The following is a 19,231-nucleotide window of genomic DNA, read 5'->3' on the forward strand; positions in this document are numbered from 1 at the left end:
AAATACACATTTTCATGCATAGGTAAGGTGGTATGAAAAAGTTGAAGTTTAGTTGTTGGATATGTAAATGCATAGGGAATTGATTGGAATGTACGTAAATCTTCCTTTACAAAATTAACTCATGATTATGATGATCAAAGTGATTTTGATCATGAAGCAAATAACTAATATATGTAAGTACCCTAAAATATACAGAGCAATCTAAAAATGATACACTATACAAATAGAAAAACAAGAAGAAACAAGGCATTTTAAAATTAAATATACCGCCTATATCCTAATTTGCAAACTAGCCACTCTAGAATTAAGAAAAAGAGATGAGTTTGGCTAACTATACATACATTTCTGATGCGCCAGTTCTATCCGAAGGGTGCAAGGAGTTCACCGAAGGCCATAATGCCCTAGTTGCTTCAAGGTCGTCAAGGTCATTCAAGTCATCATCATCGTCGCCGTCATCATCATCTTTGTCATCATTATCACCATATGTATCAGCCTCACCGGCATTGCCAGTGAATGTGTCGCAACCATCCAACCTCACAAGAGTTTCGTCTCCACAAGTGTTGATTTCGTTATCAAAGCTTCGAAGATAAGCTTCGTCACTCTCATCCTTAAAAGAAATCATATAAGAAAAGAGTACAATTAACACAAAAACAAAATAGCCAAAGATAATTGAAAAAATGATGCTATAATGATACTACCATACTTTCAAGATTATTCTTAGTTATGATTTAGCTCACTTTTGAAGAAAAGCAATGAAATATAGCCTAAAACAAACAGAGAGGCAAGCAAAGTTCTGCCGAGATACATCACTTTATGAACAACTAGGTAACTTTAGAATCATAAATTAGAAACCACTAAATATACAAAAACTTGTTTTTTTAATAATGTTTTAGAACTCAAATGATTTTTTAATGGTTGAATAAATCGAAAAAACCATTGCGAATTCAAATCACGATTAATTTTAACTGATCGTAACAATTAGAATCTCAAATCTCAATTGTGTAAAATTCCAACATAATCAAGAACATTAGAAATCCAATAACTCCATAGTTTCCACAATTCTTATATTTTTACATATTTAACAGCTAAACTTTCCTATTTACAAGCATATCACTCAAATTTTTAACATCACATAAAAAATACCACTCTTACTAACTTTTTAAAATTGAAAGAAACATTTTCAGGCATAGGTTTATAACATCAAAGATTTATAAATGTAAATATCAAACTTTAAGGGTTAGATATGTAAATACATGAAAATTGCGAGATACGCATGTAAGCTTCCCTAAAAATCTATATAGAATTTAGAAAAAAGAAAGATTCGCCAAAAAATAAAAAAAATTCAGGCTTCATGCATTTACAAAAAATGACTCCCCAAAACTAGATTGCTGTACTTATACTGATAGAAGCAACAACATAAATTCGAATAGCATATATAATATTAATAATTACAAGAAATTCAATACAATAAAAAAAATTTAATTGCATGCCCCAGTATATATATATATATATATATATATACACACACACACACACAGACACACACACACACACTTATCATTCTTATGTTAGTGCAAAATCAGCCCAGATTAATTCCAAATAATCGTGTAGTTCAACTTTAATTTTATCTGAAACTTAAAGAAACATAAATTGAATCCGCAGCATACGATTTCTTTCTAACAAATTGAAGCCAACAGCCCTCCAATCCCGTACAGCCACATCACAATAAAGAGTAAACCAATAGGTAAAAATGCAGCCAACATTGTCCTAATAACATTGAAGCTCCTGATAGTGCCTATAATCCTATCTAGTCCCGACTCCCGAATCATTTTTTTTGGCTTGAAAATTTTTTTTTGAAGTTTTTTATATACCTCAATCTCTTCCCATTGGTGTTTAAAATAATGATCTGTCACATGTGTTTGATTCTGATTGGAGTATTTAGAGTGTCAACTCTCTACTAGATGAAATATTTCATCTTCTTTTTATTAAAAGGGACTCAAATTTGAAGAAAATCTAGAGTCACTCTTCTAATTTCACTATGTTTCGAGTTAAACGATCCAGATGAAATCATTGTATTTATTTTCTTGCTCTGTTGCAGCTTTCGTTTTTTTTTTTTTTGCTCTGGCGTTTTTAGTTCCAATCAGAATCAAACACATGTGACAAATCATTATTTTAAATACCAATGGGAAGAGATTAAGGTATATAAAAAACTTTAAAAAAATTTCTCAGCGATAATTTCAACACTAGGTGAAGTGATCAACACCAAAAGCTACCAGGGCTGGAAAGATCAACTAATTTCTACTAAAGAAAAATTGAACCTAGCACCAAATTTTGGGAGTGGATAGAAGAAGAGTGATCTTCCACCAAAAGGTGGAGAGTCCAGCTACTAAAATTGAAGAATTCTCAGCTCAGGATGAGCCTAGAAACAATAAAAAAAATTATGTTAAAAAATGTGGCAAAAAGAGCAATATGATAAAAAGTACTTTCCTTACTGGAAGACATTCAAAATAGGAGGATAAGATATTTTGATAAACTTTTCAATGAAGTTTATGAAAATACGATCGGCTTTAGTGATCTTAATATCGCTAATAATAATAAAACTTCATATTTTTATCGTCGCATTAGTAAAAAAAAAAAATTGGAGGCTTTAAAAAAGACCAATGGTGGAAAATCAGTAGGATATGATGATATCCCAATTGAAGTGTGGAAATATTTAGGAGATTTGGGTGTTCCTTGACTCACTAAACTTATTAATATTAGTTTAAAAACTTCAAAGAGTGAAGGAAGAGTATTTTGGATCCAAGGGGACGCACAACTATGTAAAAATTATAGATGAATTAAGTTAATGTGTCATACATTAAAAGTATGTGAGAGAGTAATTAAACATAGGTCAAGACGTGATATAAAGATTTTTCATAATCAATTTGAATTTATGTCGGGCAAGTCTACTATGGAGGTTATACATTTATTGAGAGATTTGATGGAGAAGCACAGAGAGTAAGGAGGATCTACTTATGATTTTTATTGATTTAAAAAAGACTTATGATAAGGTTCCAAGAAAAGTTATTGGAGAGTTCTAGAAAAGAAAAAGTGTTTATATGACTTATATTCAAGTCATTAAAAATATACATACTTAAGTTATTACTTGTGTTTGAACAGAAGGATTGATCAAGCGTTTTCAATATTGGTTGGATTACATCAGGGATCAGCTTTAAGCCCATATCTTTTTTGCTTTGGTTATGGATGCTCTTATTGGAGATATACACGAGGATGCACCATGGTGTATGTTTTTCGTTAATGATATCCTTCTTGTCATTAAAAAGACTAGAGAAAGAGTTTAGGAAAAAACTTAAATTATGGAAGTCTGCATTGGAGTCTAAAGGCCTTCCTTTGCGTGGATCTAAAACAGAATACATAGAACGTAATTTTAGTAGTGGTAGATCTAGTGACAAAGTTGAAACAATGGGGTATCAAATCATTAAAAGGCGTGGACGTTTTAGATATCTGAAGTTTATTTTTCAAGGTAATGGAGATATAGATGGGGTTATTACTAGTAGAATTCAAGTTCATTGGGTGAAGTGGAGTGCATCGAACTTAAAGTGTTAGAAAAGTACCGCTCAGAATTAAAGGAAATTTTTATAAGATGGTGGTGAGACTTGTAATAATTTATGGCGCGGAATGTTGGCCTTCAAAAAAAAGCATAAAACTAACTATTGTTGAGATGAGAATGCTTTGGTGGATGAGTAGCTTGACACTTAAGAGACAAAATGAGAAACAAATGTAGTCATGAAAGGGTTCGTGTAGCTCCAGAGGCGAACAAGATAAGAGAAAGTTGTCTTAGGTGGTTTGGTCACATTAAATATTGATAATCTGATGATCTGGTTAGGAGAGTTGATGTTTTAGACTCGACTTATGTTAGGAAAGGCAAAGGAAGACCTAAAAAGACTTGGTCATATTGTAGAAAAAATAATCTTAATTTATTAGAATCAAAATAAAAATAGGACATTCAATAGGACACGATGGAGAAAAAAATCCATGTAGCTAACCCTAGTTAGTGTGATAAAGGCTTATTGTTGTTGTTGTCGCCGTTTTTGTCTATCACTAACAACTTAATATTCAAATATTTATTGAAAGAATAATGAGGGGCTCTGGTAGGGAATCAATTCAGTAGAAGATTGATTGCCCAAACCAGGGACAAGAATAAGGTCACCCCCCCCCCCCAAAAAAAAAAGAAAATTTTTCTTCCAGTTTCATTTTCGACACTTTGCTTATTTTTACTCCCCTTCCTTATCTATGACTCTCCTATTTTGATTCTTGTCAATTCTATGTCCTTCATTTTTTATCATTTCCCTATTTTACTCCTTGTTTTTTTTTATTTAGTAATCCCCAATATCTATCTATCTATATATATATATATATGATGATTCCAAAAAATAAAATACGAAAAAATACATGAGAGCCCAAAAACCAAAAGTGTCAAAACATGTAGTATCAGGTAGCTAGAGAGCAACTGCTTTGCCTTGCCTTCGCCTCTGCCTCTAATCCTAGGAAAGGAGTCAGCGAACAAATTGGTAAGATGAGTATCATTGTCAGTAGTAACTATTGTATCGTCCAATAAGTTCCTGAGATCGAGCAGCCTCCATTCTTCTTCTTCCTCCTATAATTGACATGTCATTCCTCATCCGAAGACTGACCCATTCATTTAATATATATATATATATATATATTAGATTTATAAGGACAAGCTGTTAATATTTATTATTTGTTTTTATTCTCTCATTACACATTTCCTACTTTGCTTTATTCTATTTTATTTTCTTTCCAAGCTATTTTATTTCTTTCCTTTATTATGCCTATTGTAATTGGATTTAAATATCCCTCCAATCAATAATATTGAGCTGCTCTATTTCAAAATTCAGCATGACATTAAAGCAAGGTTCTAACCCTAGAACCCAGCCACTAAATGCCTCTGAAGCAACCGCTGTCCTTCCCGCAAAGAGCCCGAGCCGTCAACCCTTATGGTTGCTCTCTTACAGCTGCTAGCCTCCTCTGACTTTCTTCTACAGTTGACGACTTCCTTCATGAAGGGACGGATCTCCTCAACAACAACCTTCCCAAATTGTCCATGAAGCATTCTTGCCCTTTCTTCTGAGGCGGCAGTGATGGTGTAACGGGAGTGATCTCCTCTGAAGACTTGAAGTGCTACAAATCGAGAGAGTTCAATAACGAAGGTTTCATGCCAAAGTTTCATCTTTCCTGCAGCCTTCTTACAAACTCCCTGCATCTTTCTTGCAGCTTTCCTGATGCCTTCCTACAGTTTTGGGTCAGTCAGTGACTTGCAAATCTATCAATGTCTCGAAATCCCAACCACATTTCTTTTGGCTCGGTCGAAATCATCTTGAATCGTGCTCAGTCGTCATGCTTGACACCTTGGACAGGTCACTTCACTTGTTTTATTGCCACAAACTCAACCACACTCGGGAAAAGTGTTTGAAACTTCACTTTAAACCAACATACAAACCTTCGGCCAAATCCATTGCTACCAAGGGCCTCACGGTAACATTTGAATCTACTACGGTTCAATCAACTCCTACCTGAAAAATTCTGAAATCCTCTGAATCCCTAAGAAACCTGGTGGAGCAATTGATCAAGCTATTTGGAGTCAATCAATTCTCTGTGGGTCTGTCGAAATCCCACCTTCGACAAGGTACTTTTCCTATGACTCTCGCAGTTCATTCCTCCTGTGGCCTGTGGATTATCGATTCAGGTGTTACCGATCACATAATTGAATGTTCACAAGCTTTCTCAACTTACTATTCATGCTCTAGGAAAAATACTGTCAGAATTTTTGATGACTCATGTAATTCCATTGATGTTAAAGGGACGATTGGTCTAATTCTGGAGTTTGTTTTAATGTTCCCTATTGCAATGTAATTTGTTGTCAGCAAGTTAACAAATGATATTAATTGTGTGACTAATTTCTCTTTTGATGATTGTGTTTTTCAATATCATCATTCGGGAAGAATTATTTGAACTACTAAGAGGATAGTTGGACTTTACTACTTCAAAGAGAATGACACGGAGAGTGAGAACACACCACTCAAGAGCTATATTTTATCTTGAGTCATTAAATGTCTCATCATGTTGTTACATTGTCGTTTATGTCATCCAAGTTTCAAATATTTAAAAAAATTATCATTTGATGCTTTCAAACAAAATCTCTCTAGCTTTACTTGTGAAATATGTCAGCTAGTCAAGCATCATCGGGTCTATTACTCACCCCAGATTTACACAACATCAACTCATTTCTCTCACATTCACAGTAACATATGAGGATAATCCCGCACTTCCAGCTACACAAATAAATGATTGTTCATGATCTTGATTGATGACCACACTCGAATGACGTGGGTCTACATTCTAAAAGACAAATCGAAGGTTGTTGTCATCTTCCAAAACTTTTACATCTTCGTTTTAACTCAATTCAGACCCGTCAGACCAACAATGACAACTCTATTTTGGGTGAATTCTTATTGAGCAAAGACATCCTCCTCCGTAGCTCGTGTACGGACACTCAACAAAATAAGGTAGCCAAGAGAAAAAATTGTCACCTCGTTGATATTGCTCGCTCTATAATGTTTCAATCCAATGTCTCAAATGATTTTGGAACGGTGTCATTACGGCTGCCACTTATCTCATAACTAGTTCTTATTAAAATTCCCAAGTTTCAAACCCCCTTATTCGTCCTGATGGCATGCTTCCCTGTCATTCGGGTCTTCTCCACATCAGATCCTAAGATTTTTTGGGGCAATGTCTTTGTTAGAGCATTGCCTCCACTCAATGTAAACTTGATCCCAGATTCATAAAATGTATCTTCTTAGGATACTCAACTACTCAAAAGGGGGTATCGACGGCTTGATTCTATCACAAACAACATCTATGTGAGTGTTGTCACATTTTCGAAAGTGTTCCCTATTTTCCTAGCCATACCTCAAGTGAGGAAGAGCTTAAGTTCTTAGACATTGTCCCTTATCATATTTCTATGGATGTTCCCCACATTATTCCCGGTATTGAGGAGTCCCCGGTTCCTTTGAAGCATCATTTCCTCCTAATATTCATGTCTACACTCGGTGCACCCGTCCCAATACTCCTACTCTGGAGCCCACTAACTCCTTTCAAAACCTTAACTTCACTCCAAGTGGCATTCTCAGTACAATCCCTCTGAATGAGGTGAGTTCTTCGAGAAAGGTACGCAATCAGACATGCTCCATCTATTCCATGGCAAAATAAGTCTCTTTCCACAGTTTATCGTCGAACTGCAGAGCATTTGCTATTGCTATGATGGACCATCAAATCCTAGCTACTATTGAGGTTGCTCTTGCTGATCCAACTTGGAAAACTGCAGTAATGGAGGAGATGAATGCACTTCAACGGAACTATAAGTGGGATGTCGTGGACCTTCCTTGGGGTAAGAAAGTTATTGGATATCGATGGATTTTCAGCACCAAGTTCAATTCTGACGGATCCTTTGAACGCAACATTACATGATTTGTCGTCAAGGGTACTCACAGACCTACAGAGTTGAATATGAGAAGACATTTGCTCCAGTGGCTAAGTTAAATATTATTTGGGTCCTGTTGTCAATTGCGGTGAATCTAGATTGATCTTTATTCCAACTAAATGCTAAGAAAGCATTCTTGAATGAAGAGCATACATAAGAGGCGTACATGTCTCTCCCTCATAGCTTTGACTCTACTAACTCCAGAGGACAAGTGTGCAGGTTACAAAAATCTCTCTATGAGCTAAAGCAGTCCCCAAGGACCTGGTTCGACAAGTTCACAAAGCTGGTCGTAGGTAATGATTTTACTTGGACTCAATCAGATCACCCTCTTCTTCCAACATTTCTCCAATGACCAGATAACTATCGTTATTGTTTATGTTGACGATATTGTCCTTACAGATAACAATCTCCCAGGATTAGAGTCCTTAAAAGACATTCTTGTTATGTCCTTTGAAATGACGGACTTGGAATCCCTCCAGTATTTCTTAGGGATGGAAGTGGCTCAGTTATCTCAATGGATTTGCCTGTCTCAACACAACTATGTGATTGGTCTCTCGACAAGGAATAACCTTCTTCTGTGCAAACATGTTGCTTTTTCTATGAATTCTTATGAAAAATTATTTGACAGCCCCAATGATGTATCTGTCAACAATACTCATTACCATTACCTTGTGGGAAAACTCATTTATCCCGTTCATACTTGCCCCGACAAATGTCCTGAAGTTGGTATAGTGAGTCAACATGCATTACCCCTATAAGCACTACCTTCAAATTGTCCATCGGATTCTCCACTTTTTAAAAGGCACGCTTAGCTCATAATTGTTTTTTTTTTTTTCCATCACACAAATCGGTCTATTGTTGTTTATACAGATGTTGATTGAGTTGAATTAGTTCATGATTGAAATTCCATCTCGGGGTATTGCCTAAGTGTATGGAGCAATCTTGTCATGTGGAAAAACTAGAAATAGTTTGTGGTTGCCCGAAGCAATGCTGAAGCTAAATTTCGGTCCATGTCCTAAAGAATCTATTAAACTCTCTGGTTACACATCATGCTCAGCGAACTCCATATACCAACCTCTGCCCCACTGCAGCTATTTTGTGATAATTAGGCTACAATCAGGATTGCTCACAATTCACTCCAGCATGATCATACCAAAAATGTAGAGATTGAAAGACACTGCGTTAAGAAAAAGATTGAGTCTGAGTAAGTCTGTATTCTCCATATTTGCCCTCCAACGATCAACTAGCAGGCATCCTCACCAAGAATCTTCCTCGTCCTTTGTTCGATGGCTTCAAATCTAAGATGAGCATGACTGACATCTATACTTCAACTTGAGGGAGAGTATTATAATTATAATGACAATCCCTAACTGTTATTACTTATTATTTCCTTTTATTCCCACATTATGAATTTTTTATTTTGCTTAATTCTGTTTTATTATGTTTTATTATTTTTTTCTTTTATTGTATCTATTGTAATTAGGTTTAAATATCTCTCTTATCAATAATATTGAGCTGCTCTATTTCAAAATCAACAATATATGTGTTGTTTTGCTTAACTTAAGGTGCTTTGATTCTTTTTCTGAGTTCAGAATTCTATTGTTGATGTTTTCCCCTTCCAATGACTGTATCTGGCGATGAGGTGCTCCGGCTATACGTCGCCCTAAGAGGTGATTATCTCTGTTGGTCCCAACCTTCCTACTGCCACCAACGCCTTCCTGAACTTCCCAACAGGCCTCCGTCAACCTTCCCTGCACATCCTAGTAGGCCGCTAGCCAGCTTCAACAACCTTCCGGCAGCCACCCAATGTTGTTGCTTCCTTCGGCCACAATCCAATCGGCCATCAGCCCTTCCCGCACTCTTCTAATTACCGTCGACGACTCCCTGCACATTCCAGTAGGTCAAAGACCTCCCCTGCATCCTCTAGCACGCAGTCAGTCAGCTCCTCTCCCTTCCAAGCAGTCGTCTACCTTGTTGCTTCCTCCGGCCACCTTCCAGAGGCCCATCAGCCACCTTCAACACCCATTCAGTTGTTATTGACTCCTCCCGACACTCTCCTAGCAGGCAGCCGACCTTCCTGCACTCTCCAGCAGGTCAGTTATCATCTCCAACCCTTCCAATAGCCCATTAGCACATGCAACTCCACTCCGGTCACCTTACGACAGCCTCCCGCACTTGTTGCCCCTCCCTCCGCATCGCAGGTTTTGTTGTCTTTCATCTTCTAGTAGCCACCGCAACCTACAGTTCCCTCCGATTACATCCGCAGACCGAACACACCTCACCGCTGAAGTTCACGGACATTCTTCTTAGGCCATAGCTAGCTCTTCAAAATTTTATTGTCATTGTCTTATTTTCATTAAAACTGAAATTGCTAGATCCCAAACTCCGGATGTAAAAAGTTAAAGGTTGCCTTAGGTAGTCGATAACAAGCGTAAAATTTATCGAAAAAGTATGACATGAATCATTTTGATCATTATGTAAAAAAAAGGGTGTCCCCTGGAAGCGACACGTTGTATGGTCTGAATACAGTAAAAAATGTGTAGGAGCCGCTACACCGGTGTCCGAATATAGCATCAAATAAGCAAGGGTTCTCACATTACGGACGGATATGGGTAAAGAAGTTAGTTCATGAAACAAATATTAGGATAAAATTTTGGAATATAGGTACTCACTAGTAAATTAATGGAGTTAGTTGAAATTATGATTCATACAAAGATAAATATCTTATGCATTCAAGAAACTAAATTGGTTGGAGAAAATGCTAAAGAGATTGATAACTCAAGTTTTAAACTTTGATATTCAGATAAGAGTCACACTAGAAATGATGTAAGTATAATTATAATATAAGAGTTTAAAAGATAATATTGTAAAAATTAATAGAATTTGAGATAAAATCAAATCCCTTATGATGATTGTCGATACTAAAATTTTTAATATTATAAGTGCTTATACTCCTCAAGTAGATTTAGATATAGATTCTAATAATAAATTCTGAAATGAATTAAAAGACTTAATACAAATCATACCTCTTAAAAAAAAATTTATTTGAGAGAGATTTAAATGAACATGTCGGTAGAGTGGTAGAAGATTTTAAAAATATTCAAGGTGGCTATGGTTTTAGAGTGATTAATGAAGAAGGTAAAGTCAAATTAGATTTTGTTTTAGCGTATGATTTTCTTATTGCTAATATTTTATTCAATAAAAGATATGTAATATTATTACTTATAAGAATGGATCTAATAAAACACAAATTGATTATTTTCTTATGAGAAGAACGGATCGTCAAGAATATAAAGATTGTAAGGTCATTCCAAGTGAAGATTTAAGTACTCAACATCAATTATTAGTTCTAAATTTTAAAATGAAGAGTTGTAAAAAAAATCCTATGAATAATCATCGTAGAATTAGATGGGGGTACCTCAAAGACACAAATAAAATAATTTTTAAGAGTATAAATCAAGATTTCAAGATTTGTGATGTTCCTGAAGAAGGAAATTCTATGTGGGATAAAGAACACTATTAAATAAGTGACAAAAGATGTACTTGGAGAACCATAAGAAAAATTTTATATAAATAAAAATAGTCGGTGGTAAAATAATAATGTGCAAAAAAATAAAATATAAGAGGTTATGTTATAAAAATTAGTTCAAATGTAAAAGCTTTGAGAACTGGAAAAAATATCAAATTGTCCGTAAAGAATCTAAGAAAATAATCTGTAATACTAAAAATTCTGCTTTTGTGATCTTATAATATATTAGATACTAAGTAGGGTGAAAATTATATGTATAAACTAGCCAAACAAACAGAAAAAGTAAAGATTTAACTCAAGTAAAGTATATTAAAGATGAAAATCAAAAAGTGTTTTTCTTAGAAAAAAATTCAAAATAGGTGGGTGAGTTTTTTTGATAAATTTTTTAGTGAAATTTTGAAAAATACGATCGATATTAGTGATTTTAATATCGTTAATAATAATAAAGTGCTTTATTTTTATCGTTGCATTAGTAAAAAAGAAGTTGATGAGACTTTAAAGAAAATAAGGAGTGGAAAGTCTGTAGGACCTGATGATATCCCAATTGAAGTATGGAAATATTTAGGAGATTTGGAAGTTTCTTGGCTTACGAAACTCTTTAATATTATTTTAAAAACTAAAAAGATGCATGAGAAGTGAAGGAAGAGTATTTTGGTCCCCATTTTTAAGATAAAGGGATGCACAAGAGTGTGCAAATTATAGATGAATTAAGTTGATGTGTCATGCATTAAAATTATGGGAGGGTAATTAAACACAAGTTAAAACGTAGTACAAAGATTTGGATTTATGTCGGGCAGGTTTACCATGGAAGCTATATATTTATTAAGAGGTTTATTAAGAGGTTTGATGGAAAGAGGTTTGATGGAGAAGTTCAGAGATAATAAGGAGGATCTACATATGATTTTTATTGATTTAGAAAAGGCTTACGATAAGGTTACAAGAGATATGCATTGGAGAGTTCTTGAGAAGAAAGTTATTGATATGGCTTATATTCAAGCCATTAAAGATATGTATACAACAACTATCACTTGAATTCGAACAGAATGAGGATTGACCAAATATTTTCCTATTTCTGTTGATATACAACAGGGATTGGCTTTAAGCTCATATCTTTTTGCTTTAGTTATGGATGATCTTATTGGACACGTACAGGAGGATGTACCATGGTGTATGTTTTTTGCTAATGATATCCTTCTCGTGCATAAGACGAGAGAGAAAGCTCGAAAAAAAATTGAATTAAGGAGGTCTACATTAGAGTCCAAAGACCTTCGTTTGAGTAGAACTAAAACTAAATAGTGGAATATGATTTTAGTATTAGTTGCTCTAGTGATAGAATTGTAATCATGGGCAATCAAATTATAAAAAGGTGTTAATGTTTTAGATATCTCGGGTCTATTGTTCAAAATGATGTTGATTTAGATGGGGAAGTTATTAGTAGAATTCAAGTTGGTTGGTTGAAGTGAAGGAATGCTTCAGGCATATTGTGTGATAGAAAAGTACCACTTAAACTGAAAGGAAAATTTTATAAGATGGTGGTGAGACCTGCAATGCTCTATGACACTGAATGTTGGCCTTTAAAAGAGAAGCATCAAACTAAGCTAAGTGTTTGATGGTGTTAGTGTAGCTCCAGTCCTTCACTTCTCATGCCAAGATGAGAATGATTAGGTGGATGAGTAGCTCTTCACTTAGAGACAAAATGCAAAATGAATATATTTGTGATAGTGTTAGTGTAGCTCCAGTGACGAATAAAATTAGAGTGAGTCATCTTAGATGGTTTTGATCACATTAAACGTCGACCATCTGATGAACTTATTAGGAGAGTGGATGTTTTAGATTCGACTTTCGTTAAGAAAGGCAGAGGTTGACCTAAAAAGACTTACACATATTGTATAAAAAATATCTTAATTATTTAGAATTAAATGAAAATATAATACTCCATAGAGCGCAATGGAGAAAAATGATTCATGTAGCCGACCCCACTGGGGATAAAGGCTTATTGTTGTTGTTGTTGTTGTTGTTGTTGTTGTCTTGTTTTCATTGTTGTTTGAGACTAGATTCTACTTCTAGTTGTTTGTTGAATAATATTTGCTTCAGTCATCGTGGATTGAGTTAACTTCGGTATCATTACTGTCAGAGCTAGCATAATCATAATCCTATCCTAGGGTTCCCTAAAGCATGAATTTTTTTTTTCTTTTTTTAAACTTTAATTCTCCTTTCTTTTGCTTCCTTTCTCTTTTCATTCATTCTTTTTTTTTTCTTTTTCCACATATCTCAAACCTTCAACCATAAACTGATATATACATCTATACTAAAACCTATATATCATGTAGTCATAAAGCCTCTTCTTGGGAAAACTATAATATAAATGTTTAACATATATATTTTTCCTATTTAACAAAATAAAAAATATGTTATAATCTAAATCTCAATGAAACAGAGCATAAATTAAATCAAGCATAGATTTAAAAATAATAAAAATTTTTAAAATTTAGAGATGTAATTATTCACCTTAACTTCTCAAATACCCCCTTCAACAGCATATTCCTCCACTTTACCTCCTAATGTCAACTAATATAACTTCAATTTAATACTTAAATATGATTTCAACTTTTACAAAACAAATCTAAATTAAGTAAACCCTATCTCTTACCCTTAAAGGCTCGGTCCGCTTCCTCAAAACTAAGCTCCTCCCTCTTGTTAATCAGTTTAGTTCAGCCTTTATCTGACACTTATAGTTTCTAACACTAAATTAAAATTAAACACTTAATACATTTAATTAAATATGCTAAATCAAACTATAAAATTAAACACTTATCTCACTGTCTTTCTTCTTTCTCTTTTTCTGCCATTGATTTATGAATTAAGAAAAATTAATATTAGTCATTAATATATTTTCAATTTTCCTCAATTATGATGGTCTAATATGATGGTATCTCACTTAGCCTATGCGGATGATATGATTCTTTTCTCTAATGCAAGCAAGTCCACGGTGAAGGAGATTCATAAGTTAATGGTTGAATTTCAATCTGTTTCCGGCCTCTCTTTTAATGCTAGTAAATGCAACATATACTTGGGAACACGATTAATCATTCTAATACTTCCTGGATTGCCAATTATACGGGTTTCTCTCTCTCTACCCTTCCACTTAAATATTTGGGGGTCTTTCTTCTTAAGGGCCGAAAAAGACGAATACAGTTTGATGAGGTTGTAGAGAAGATTCGAAAAAGAATCTTGAATTGGAAAAATAATTTTCTATCCTTTGGAGGCCGTATTACACTTCTTAGGAATATCCTTCATTCCCTTCCACTATACACTCTTCAAGAGCTTCAACCCAAAAAAATTACTATTTTAAATCTTGAAAGATGCTTTAATAAGTTTCTTTGGTTGAAAAATCACTCTTGTAGAAGATGGCTTCCTTGGAAGGAAGTTTGCAAACCTTTTAGCGCTGGGGGTTTGGGTTTCAAATCCTACCAACATATCACTGATATTAATGTCTTTAAGCAATGGTTTAATTTCAGGAAAAATGAGTCATTATGGGTCAATTTCATGCATGGGAAATATTACCGATTATCTCATCCTGCTTTGATCACTTGGAGGCTCGGTAACTCCACCATGTGGAAGAGACTGCTTTTAGTTAGGAATTGGGAGAAGAATTTCATATTTTAGGATGTGGGTTCTGGAAATATCTCCTTCTGGCATGACTGTTGGTCACATGTCACTCTTCATTTGAGGGATACTACGTTTTCCAATCTCAAAGTATCCGACACTTGGGTTGATGGTCATTGGAATCTTCCTCTTCTTATTACCTTATTGGGGATGGAGGGAGCCACCTACATTTCCAACATTCCTATTGCTCCTCATATGCATGATATTCCTATTTTGAAATTACCCTTGGCTAGCCCTATTACCAAATCTATTTATGCTTCTCGGTATAGCTTTCATAACACCCCTTGGGGTCAAAATGTGTGAAGTTGGGCTTTAACTCCGTCAATGTCTTTTTTGGCTTAGCATATTTTTCACTTAACTTTACCTTGCGATGACATCCTGAAGATGAAAGGTTTGAGAATTCTCCCGCTGTTGCTTGTGTAATTCGGCGGATAAAACTCTTGAGCATTTCTTTTTGTGCCCTTTTTGTTTATTCGTTTGGAAAAGGACTGGTTTGTGGTTTGGTAACATTATTATTCCAGAGAGGAACCTCTTGCTTACCTCTTTGAGGTGCAATCTGGTTTGAGGTGCAATCGAGGTGCAATCTGGAACGTAAGAGGAAACACTTTTGGCAAATCTATCCTTATATTATTTTTTGGTTCATATGGATGGCAAGGAATCACACCATTCATGAAGAAAATGTGATTCATAATGCTATGATTTTCTCTAATATCATCTCTTACATTAATAAATTATGGAGATTGGGGAATCCCAAAAAAAGTTTTTTTTCAGGCATCAATTAATTTCTTGCTTTGTGGCATACGAATTTGGAGGGGAGGAGGCCCCTTCATCATCCTATTTTAGTAAAATGGTACCAACCTCCTGCAGGTTAGTTTAAAATTAATACTGATGGAAGTTGGAATGTCTCTGGAGCTGGTTGTGGGGGCATTGTTAGGAATTATGTGGGGAACTGCATTCTTTTTTCTCTTCTCCTTCTTATGCGGATTCTCCTATCGAGGTGGAAGCTTGGGCTATATTAACTGCTGCTACTTTAGCTCATTATTTAAGTTGGAGGTACATCATTTTTGAATGTGATAATCGTACCTTAATTGACATTTTAGATAATGGTGTCGATGCCCCTTAGGATATTCTTTATTATATTAGAAGGATTAAAGGGTTACTATCTAATGCGAATGTTATTTGAAATTTCAATTACGGGGAAGACAATCAACCCGCTAATTGACTCGCTAAATTAAGGAGTTCTACTCAAACTTGTAGAGTGGGATCTATTCCCCCTCCTCCTTTACATACTTTGTTGGTTGGTGATAATATTGATGCTCCTTATATTCGCAAGGTTGTTTCTTTTTAAGTCGTTTTGGGTGGCCGTGAGGTTGTGCTCGGCCCTTCCTATTTCCTCTACCCTTTTCTTATTTTTGTGTTCTTTGGAGACTTGGATTTTGCAATTTGTGGACATCTATACTCCTCTGTTATGCTATATTTGGTGCAAGGAGCTCCAGGACTCCTCTGAATTTCTTCTCGGGTTTATAAGGGAGGCCCAGGGCTCCCTTTTTGGAATTGTTGTTGGTATTTTGTGACATGGAAGTCTTCTTGAGCCAAGGGTTGGGGGGCTCTCAATTTATTTTTGGGAGGCCCTTGGCTCCCTATATGGGGTTGCAGGTGTTGGATTTTGCGGTGGAGGTCATTTGGAGCCACTGGGTGGGTGGCTTTTACTGCTGCTTTGCTTATTTACATATACCTCTCATGGTGCATTTCGGTGTGCGAGGAGGCCCAGGGCTCCTTTGTTTTATTTGAGAGGTGTTTTGGGATGATTGTTATGAGGGGTATGGAGTATGGGAGGCACTATTTTCAGTTTGCTTTGATGGTTTTCATGGGTGTTTGGAGGCTGGATATTTTTAAAGGACAGTATCCTTTATTTTTGGAGGCCCACGGCTCCAATATTCTTTGCCGCTATTATTTTTTGGGTGGGATGTACTGGCTCGGTTTGCTGGATTTTGGTGGTAGTTTTGCGGGGTGCTTGTCTTGCCTCGGATTGTCTGTTTTTTCTGTTTGGATTTTTAGAGGAACTTCGATCACAATGATCTTTCTTTCCATTTACACTAACCAATACCTTTATGTTTCAGCTCTTCTGAGATGCAGGTTTTTGAAGGTTGCTTCGTCGGGTCCCTGCCCTCGTAAAATTTCTCTTCGGCTTACAAGTTTTCTTACCTTGTTGTTTTTCTTATACATGTTCATTTTGGGTATACGTCATTTATTTGAGTATACGTTTTGGTTTGATACATGTATTTTTTGGGCTTATCTCCTTTTGGATACGTTTTTTATCCTTTTTGGGTGGAGTTGCACTGAGGAAAACGGACCCCTATGATGCTTTGTTTTTATTTTATAGAGGGGATCCTGGTTTTCTCAAAAATTATTTGTAATCGCATATTTTGAAATTAACACGTAAGTTAATATAATTGCCCTAGGGTTTTTTCAATATATATATATATATATATATATTATTAAAACAATTTCATAAACTCTTTTTATATTTTACCTCGTTGCTCTAAAGTGCCCTTCGCAAGGCTATTACGTCACAACATAATCGTCGTCCCTCCATAACTCGACCCCGACGCTAATACTTCCTCAAACCTCCTTATCGTCGACAAGGCTTCTCCCGCACCATTCTCCTCTCTTTTGATCGTTGCTCGACTCCCAGGTAAGTTGGTCTCCCTCTGCATCCCTCACGTCCTTATTATAGGTCGAAGTAGCCTTCAATTCTCCCAGTTCCTCACCTAATCAATTCTTCGTTTCCTCTTCCTCTCCTTGTCTTGTAATTGTTCGTTTCCTCTTATTCTTTTCAATTCACTTGACCCCTCGCTTCTATTGGCTTTTTGTTTCTTTTCCCATGATAAGAAAACATTACAATATTCCCTACTTACAAAAACTGTGTCCTCAAAATTTATAAATAGACTTTAAGTCATCAACATTAGTTATCCATGAAGTTAGGGTCATTCATGAAAAGTGATCACTTAAAAAATAAAGACTTAAAACAAGAGGACTCAACTATACTTCTTAACACATTTATTGAAGCACGAAAACATGCTAAATAACACTAAATTAATCAGACCTCAACACGATTAGCAGCAGTAGATTCTTCAGGCTCACTATAAGTAAGAGAATATACTCGATATCGAACAGGTTGTCTTGGTTGATCTTAGGTCAGAGCCAAAGCTGTTGACTATCTCTTTTTGCTCACCTGCCAACTTCTGTGAAGGAGTTCCACCCGATTTATGATCTTCAACGCTTTTCTGGCTAAGAGATGGACAATATCTTGCTATATAACCATGCTGAAAGCACCGATAGCAAGTGTTAGAGCCCGTCAAACATTGAACTTTATGTTGTCTTCCGTGTTTGACACAAGTTGTTCCAGTACCCTGAATCATACCTCTGCTAACTCTACCTAAATTATTCTTAGACTTCTTTTCGTTGGATGTTTCTAAGTGATCTACATGTTCTTCTACAATCTTCCTCTTGTGCATCTCTTTAAGCGGTAGTCGATCTCCACTCTTCATGCTCGTTCTACTAGTACCAAATATTCATTGATTCCTAATGGTACTAACGGCTGACTGATCAAATCACTTAATCCCAAAAATAATGTAGCACTTTTTCATCTGCGGTATCAATCAATTGTGATGCATACCTTGATAATGAAGTGAATTCTGCTTCATATTGTGTGATTGTCTTCTCTCATTTTTCTCAACTTGATAAACTTGTCCTGCATCTGTCGTTGAGCGGATAGAGGTACGAGCCGCTCTCTAAAAAAGTCCATGAACTACTCCCAACTTATCATCATATTGTTTATGTCCCATAACATGTCCTGATGTTGCTCACGCCACTACCTTTCGACTTCTCCATTCAGCACAAGCGTCGTCAATGGTACTCTTCTTTCATCCGGATAAGTCATGTTATCTAGTATCTTCTCTATCCTTATTAATCAGTTCTCTGCGTCAATTGCATCTTCAACTTCCTTGAACAGAGGTAAACGTAGATCTTGAAATATCTTCAAGTGTCATTGCAACTGTATCACTTTCGATAGGCTATGATTTGGACTTTTTAATCAGCCGAGTCATTTTCGTCATCATTTGGGTGAGGATATTCGTGTTCACATTTATAGTTGCTTGTACTTTTTCATCTTCTATTGGATTTTCTTCTTCTATAACTTTGAATGTATCACTATGTCTGAATGGATAATTATTACTTGGAGTTAATTTTAAATCTAAAATTTTTCTTATAATTATTCTATCGACTCCTTTATAAATATTAAATTAATGCATCCGAAAACTTGGTCTCTGATATCGCTTTTATCATGACCCGACCCGGGGCTTAGAATTAACCAAGACAGGTATAGATGATCGGAATGTGTGAATTAAATTTTCAATATTCAACTACAATTTAGCAGATGAAAGAGACACTACAAATCAGATTAAAGTGGTACA

At 35.4% G+C, this 19,231-nt stretch overlaps 1 protein-coding gene across 1 annotated transcript in view; it reads right to left on the minus strand.

The window, feature by feature from the left end:
- Window positions 1-210: 210 nt before the first annotated feature.
- The window catches only part of LOC110032317 (CRM-domain containing factor CFM3, chloroplastic/mitochondrial), a 38,680-nt gene continuing 19,659 nt past the window's right edge, over window positions 211-19,231 (minus strand). The window contains exon 9 of the mRNA XM_020735902.1: window positions 211-607. Coding sequence (XP_020591561.1) covers window positions 332-607 — 276 coding nt within the window. The 3' untranslated portion in view covers window positions 211-331. The remainder of the gene's footprint in view (window positions 608-19,231) is intronic.

This window comes from Phalaenopsis equestris, unplaced genomic scaffold (assembly GCF_001263595.1).
Source record: "Phalaenopsis equestris unplaced genomic scaffold, ASM126359v1 Scaffold000921, whole genome shotgun sequence".
NCBI classification, from domain to species: Eukaryota; Viridiplantae; Streptophyta; class Magnoliopsida; order Asparagales; family Orchidaceae; genus Phalaenopsis; species Phalaenopsis equestris.